The sequence below is a fragment of the Acanthisitta chloris genome, unplaced genomic scaffold (genome assembly GCF_000695815.1).
Source record: "Acanthisitta chloris isolate BGI_N310 unplaced genomic scaffold, ASM69581v1 scaffold27730, whole genome shotgun sequence".
In the NCBI taxonomy this organism is placed as follows: Eukaryota; Metazoa; Chordata; class Aves; order Passeriformes; family Acanthisittidae; genus Acanthisitta; species Acanthisitta chloris.
The window spans coordinates 1,996-8,522 of NW_008652638.1; the positions used below are offsets into that span (position 1 = coordinate 1,996).

The 6,527-nt window shown below is 54.7% G+C and overlaps 1 protein-coding gene across 1 annotated transcript; it reads right to left on the minus strand.

Moving 5' to 3' along the window:
• Positions 1 to 304: 304 nt before the first annotated feature.
• On the minus strand, positions 305 to 6,065 carry SIRT6 (sirtuin 6). Its single transcript, XM_009078045.1, has 7 exons — positions 5,881 to 6,065; positions 5,398 to 5,580; positions 3,151 to 3,210; positions 2,916 to 3,011; positions 1,922 to 2,002; positions 1,674 to 1,797; positions 305 to 739 (listed from the first exon to the last, which is right to left on the minus strand). Exons 1-7 carry the CDS (start codon positions 6,063 to 6,065, stop codon positions 422 to 424), a joined length of 1,047 nt encoding a protein of 348 aa, XP_009076293.1. The 3' UTR covers positions 305 to 421.
• Between the last annotated feature and the right edge of the window lie 462 nt (positions 6,066 to 6,527).

The following is a 6,527-nucleotide window of genomic DNA, read 5'->3' on the forward strand; positions in this document are numbered from 1 at the left end:
TCAGCGACCCCCCCAGAACCCGGCCCAGCCGCAGCTGCTCTGGACAACCTGTTCCACATTCCCCAGACCACGGGATGGGCTCTGTGGGATCTCTGCCAGGACATCACTGTGGCTCATCCCAACCACCACTCAGCACCAACAATCCTGGGTCACTATCCCAGCACTGAGCACCCACATCCCTCTGCTCCCTGAGCTCCAGCTGTGCCCCACAGCTGCCTCCTCTCAGGGAAGGCATTAGGAGCTTGGGATGTTTTGAGGAGCAATACCCTTCCCAAGCCCATGGGTGCAGCTGCCCTGTCACAGCCACGATTCAAGTGTGTTTAATACTTACATAAAAAAAGGGACAATATTTAAGGATATAAAAAAAAGTCGGTAGGAAAAGCGGCACAGACGAGCGTCTAGAGAGAGGGAACAGTCCTGGTCAGGTCAGCAGAGGCTCCACCTTCATCTTCTTCACCATCCTCGGGCTGGGACACTCCTCCTTCAGCCCATCCCGGCGTTCCACCAGCGTATTCCCAGGGCACATCCCTCCTGTGCCATTGTGCTGGGAGACAGGCTCCTCCTTCAGCCTCCCACGGGCTGTGGGGTCCAATGAGCTGAGCTGTTCAGGCTTGGTGAGCTCTGCATGCTCCACCACCACTGGCCCTGACCACTCTGGCACCTCCAGCCCCAGGTGCTTCATCAGCTTTGTCATCACCTCATCCACGTAGCCATGGATGCGCAGGTCAGCCTGGCGGTCCTGGGGCAAGCAGAGGTGTTAGGGGGAAAATGGGGTGACTTGGAGCATGCAGGTGCTGTCCCCAGGATGTCATCCCCAGTGGAAAAGGAAGAGCCACAGCTCGGAGCATGGCCTGGAGATGGGGATATGAGCACAGAGCCAGAGCAGGAATAGGGATAAGGAGTTCTTATGACAGTCCAGAAACCCTCAGGTGTGGTTAGGAAAGATTCTGGACAATTGAGGCAGCAAAATCAGGGCTGAGCATGAACTAAGTATGACCTACACAGGCTCCATGTGCATGGTCATTCCACCAGGCTACAATTCATGGAAGCATCAAGGTTGGAGGAGACCTCTAAAATCATCAAGTCCAACTAATAACCTGTCACTGCTGTGGGGTCCAAAGGGTAGGGACATATATCCTCCTTTTGTCCAGAGGCCTCTTAAAACACTTCCAGGGATGGTGACTCCACCACCTCCCTGGGCAACCTATTCCAGTGTCTGACCACCCTAACAGCGAAGAACTTCTTTCAAACATCTCCTCTAACTCTCCCCTGTCTCAGCTCAAGTCCTCTCCCTGCAGCCATGGCAGAGGAGACCAGAGGATACATCAAGCTTCAGGCTGAATTTTTATTCTGCTCTTAAGATTTGCTTGGATAAGTCTGGATGGGGCTTGGAGCAACGTGGGCTAGTAGTGAAGGTGTCCCTGCCTGTGTTCTACATGAGCTTTGAGGTCCCTCCCAACCCAAACCAGTCTGGATTCTCTGATTTACCTGCAATTCTACATGTTTATCAGGAATTGCAGGTTTAAACCCTCCACCACAGGACACTCAGCCTGTTTGCCTGCCAAGAGAGGCCACCTGGGAGGGGACAACGTGCAGAGACAAAGTTGGGATGGGCCTGGAGCAGGTGACCCGAGGGGAAAGGAGCAGTGCAGAGCAGTGAGGACATCACTCACGTGTTTGGTTGCTTGTAGGTTGACTATGACCAGCTTCCCTCCTCTCTTCTTGGTGATCAGGGGGAGGTTCCCACTGGGTTTGATCTGCAGAGAGGTGCCCAGGGTGACAGAGAGATCAGCTTTCCTGCAGGGAGGGGACAAAAATTCAGAATCATGGAATGGCTTGGGTTGGAAGGACCTTAAAGCCCATCTTGTGCCATCCCCTGCCAAGGGCAGAGACACCTCCCACTGCCCAGGGGGCTCAGTACCTGCAGGCTTCATCTGCCAGCGTGAGGTCACGGTCAGGCAGGGAATCTTCCCAGTCCAGAATCGTGTCTCTTAACTTCCCTCTGGAAAATACACAGGGACCATGTTCATCCCTGCCAGGCAGAGGGGACAGCGATCCAGACCCTATCCCACCCTCCCTGGCCAGCACTGAGAACAGACAGAGAGATCTGGAGATCTTCACAGCATCATAGGATGTTAAGGGGTTGGGATGGAGTTAGAGATCATCCAGTTTCACCCCCTGCCCTGGGCCCAGGGTGGAGAAGAAAAGCTCCAGGGAGATCTTAGAGCCCCTTCCAGTGCCTCAAGGGGCTCCAGCAGAGCTGCAGAGGGACTTGGGACAAGGCCTGGTCCCACCAGAGCAGGTTGCTCAAGGCTTTTTCCAACCTGGAATGAACAGTGCCAGGGATGGAGCAGCCACAGCCTCCCTGGGCAACCTGTGCCAGGGTCTCACCACCCTCACATAGGGAACGTGAGCTGGGATTAGACCGTCGTGAGACAGGTTAGTTTTACCCTACTGATGATGTGTTGTTGCAGCCCTCACAGGGAAAAACTTCCTAATATTTAATCTAAATTTCCCTCTTTCAATTTCTCCCCATTGCTCCTTGTCCTGTCCCTGCAGCTCCTAACCAAATCCCTCTGCAGCTTCCCTGGAGCCCCTTCAGCTCCTGCAGGTTGCTCTGAGGTCTCCACACAACCTTCTCTTCTCCAGGCTGAGCAGCCCCAACTCTCTCATAGGGAAGATGCTCCAATCCTCTGCTCCTCTGGACTTGCTCCAACAGTTCCACATCCTCCTGATGTTTGGGACACCAGAACTGTGTGCAGTGCTCCAGGTGGGTGCAAAGCAGAGTGGGAGAATCACCTCCTTCAGCTGCACCCTTGGCTTCCCCTGAGCCTGAGAGGGGCTGTTGGCCACCTGCAGAGGTGAGGGTGTCCCTGCCCCCCGTGTCCCCACACCCATTGTCCCTGCAGCCCTACCTGCAGGCTCTCAGCCCTCGGGCCTTGGTGACACTGCAGAGCCGACCCGTGGGCTTCAGCCCCATGCTGCCCACGACGCTGTCCCGCACGTACTGCCTGGGGAGAGCCAGAGTCAGGGCCAGGAACACAGGGAGGGGCTGCCACGCCCCTCCTGACACAAAGTGGGAAGGAAAACCCAACCAAACTGGGATGGAAAACCCAACGAGCCCCAGCTCCGGGCTCAGGGACCACATACTTGCCGCATTTCACGCACTCTTCCACAAACATGTTCCCATGGAGCTCAGCCAGCTTGTCCCTGGGGGAGAAACACAAGTGAGCTGGGGAAGGGGGAGAGCCCTGGGGTAGGTAAATCCTCTCCTCACCAGGTTGCTTGAGCCTCAAGGGCTTCCCTGCATTCCAGTTCTGCCAGGTGATGGATTCATGACAACTCTGGGCCTTGGCCACCACCACTGCAGGGACTGAGGGAGGGACAGCATGTCCTGGTTTTAATGCTTCCATCTGCAGCACTAATTCCAGCTCCTGCTCTGATCCAGCTCCAATCTCTGCTCCCAGGAGCACCTGGATCTTTGCTTTTCTCAGCACTCCTCTCTGTCCCTGCATCATCCCAGCCCTCCAATACCTATTTTCCCTAAAATTCCCCTCACAGAAACCAGAGGAAAACACAGCCATGTTCTCCCATGGAACCCCACACTGACTGGGAACCTCCTCCAGGGTGGATGAGCAAGGACTGACTTCATTTCCCCCAGTCTGGCCCCAGTGCTTACTCAAGCACAGGTTTGGTTTGGGCAGCAGAGCTGGGCTCAACTGGAGGGCTGAGGGAGCACCATGGAGTTCTGCTGGTTATTCCCTACTCCTTTTCCCATGGATGTGTAGTTTAAACAGCCAGACATGGTGCTGGGAGCAGGAACCAGCACTTGGAATTTGGAAATCCCCCCTGGGTCAGCTCTGCTCAGCCAGTGGTGGCTGAAGGTGTTTGTGAGATGCATCTTCTCCCAGGGCCCACTCAGGCTCCTCATTCTTATCCCAACTCATGGAATTGTTTGGCTTGGAAGGGACCTTTAAAACCTTCTAGTCCACCCCCTGCCATAAGCAGGGACACCTTTCACTAGCCCAGGTTGCTCCAACCTGACCTTGAATGTTTCCAGGGATGATAGAATATCCTGAGTGGGAAGCAACACACAGGCTCATCGAGTCCAATTCCTGGCCTTGCACAGGACAACCCCGAAAATCCCACCACGTGCCTGAGAGTGTTGCCCAGAGCTTGTTTCCATCCCTGTTTCCAGGGATGGAGCATCCACAGCTCCTCCAGGCAACCTGTGCTGGTGCCTCAGCACAAACCACAGAGGAACTAACGTCAGTCCCAGACACTTGGCATCTTTCAAGCCTCAATGAACTCCATTTTCTTTTCTTACTTGAACTCAGCTGCTCTCCCTCCCCTTTCCAGGCAGCTCCGAGCATTTCCCTCCCAAGACAATCACTGGCTGCTCTTAAGTGCTGGGAATGGGTTTTGTAACGGGCTGAGGTTCTGGAAGGGCAAAGCTGTTGCTGTCACGAGGGCTGAGGGAGAGGCAGGTTCCTCTGAGGACATCCTTGAGACAGCCACTCCAGTCCCCCCATGCAGGGAGGGAAGCTCTCAGACCCTCAGCTCCTGCACCTCAGAGGGAATCTCCTGAATCCTTGGGAATGCTACGTGGGATCCCGACACCATCACAGACAACTGGTAAGTCAGACTAATTCCAACCATGGGATTCTCCCTGGTTTTGCTAATTTATTGGGAGACAAAATGCTTTTTAAGGCTTTTTTGGAGGGGGCCCAGCACTTATTTGATGTCTCTCAAGATATTTAATCCCAGCTAATTGAAGCATCCCAAGCTCCAGTGCTCTGAGAGCTCTGGCAATGCCGTTAACTGGGGCAGGATGTGTCTCTGTGAGGAGCTGGAGCTGTTTCAGGTGCTCCCATCCTCCCTCCTGTCCCTCCAGCCTCAGGGTGGGTATGGAGGGGGTGGCAAGGACCAGGAAGCACAGCTCCAAGCTGTTCCCAGAAGCACATGTCCTGCTTGGAGCCATCTCACCCTCAGGCAGCTGCAGGTGCTCACGGCAGCACCAACACCTACACCAAGACCTGGATGGGAAAGTAGTTAGATGGAGCTTGGAGCAACCTGGACTAGTGGAAGGTGTCCCTACCCATGGCAGGGGGTGGAATGAGATGAGCTTTAAGCTCCTTCCCAACTCAAACCATTCTGAGATGCTACAATTCATGACCTGTTTTCCTTGTGCATAAACAACGTCTGGAAGCAACAACCAAAGCTGACTTAATTCCATCACTCTCTGGATCAGCACCACAACCTCTCTCCTCTAAACTCCACCTGGTTTATCCCCTCCCAGTTTCCACTCCCCAGATGAGCCAGGGCAGATTTCCAAGCCAGTCTTGGGAATCAAATCCCTCCCAGGCAGCTGGGAGAGGCGCGAGGGAGAGGCAGTACCGTGGGAATCCGGAACGCACGTGAAGGCCATCCACGTTCTGGCTGACCAGGAATTTCAGGATCCCAACTCTCTGCAGCCCCAGCAGTGCCATGTGAGTCTTGGAGGGTCTGGCATTCTCAAAGGTGGTGTCAAATTTGGGGGAGAGTCCTTTCTCTTCCATGGTCCACACACCATTGGGGCCTCTGCAGCCATGGGAAAGAGGGAGAAGGAAGAGCTCAGGCTCCATGTGCACCACCAGCTCCACATCCATGGAGGGTGAAATGGAGGGCACAGATCAGCAGGATTTGGGTGGCTGATGCAAGGACAGAACAGCTGAATGCCAGACAGGTGTGCAAGAGGGAAAAGAGAGTTCAGAGCTGGATCCAGGACCCACGGAAGGGATGGAGTACATCTGGCTGGGGTAAACCAGAGCTTTCCAACAGCTTTCCAAGATGGAAGATGGACTCGGAGGAGGTGCCATCCTCCCAACCCCTTGTCCTTACCTGAAGTCAGGGATCCCTGAGGCTGTGCTGATTCCTGCCCCTGTGTGAAACACCACATTGGAGGAGCTCCTGATCAAGTCTGCCAACTCCTGCACCTTCTGCTCCAGCTCCTCCGGAGGGTCGAAGATCTGGGCAAAGACACAAACCAGCATAGGATGGAGACATGTGGGGGTGGATCTCTCCATGGGGCCGATGATATTAGGAAGAAATTCCTCCATGGGAGGTGGTGAGGCACTGGCACAGGTTTCCCAGAGCAGCTGTGGCTGCTCCATCCCTGGAAGTGTTCCAGGCCAGGCTGGATGGGGCTTGGAGCAACCTGGACTGATGGAAAGTGTCCCTGCCCATGGCAGGGGTTGGAATGGGATGAACTTTAAGGTTCCCATCAAAACCTCCAGCCCAAATCATTCTGGGATTCTGTGATCCCACACACCTCCTGGAACAGAGCCCCAATAACCCACAGTTCTTCCTTATCCACCAAAGATTTCACATTCCTCAATGCCAGAATCATTTAACGGGAGACAAACCAGATTGTCTGAACCCTCTCCATGCAGGGGAGGGCTCGGAACACCCAACACCACCAGGCTCTTCGTTGCTCTCTCACAGGCAGCTGATGTCCTGAGCAGTGGCTGAGGAGCTCCAGGAGCCAC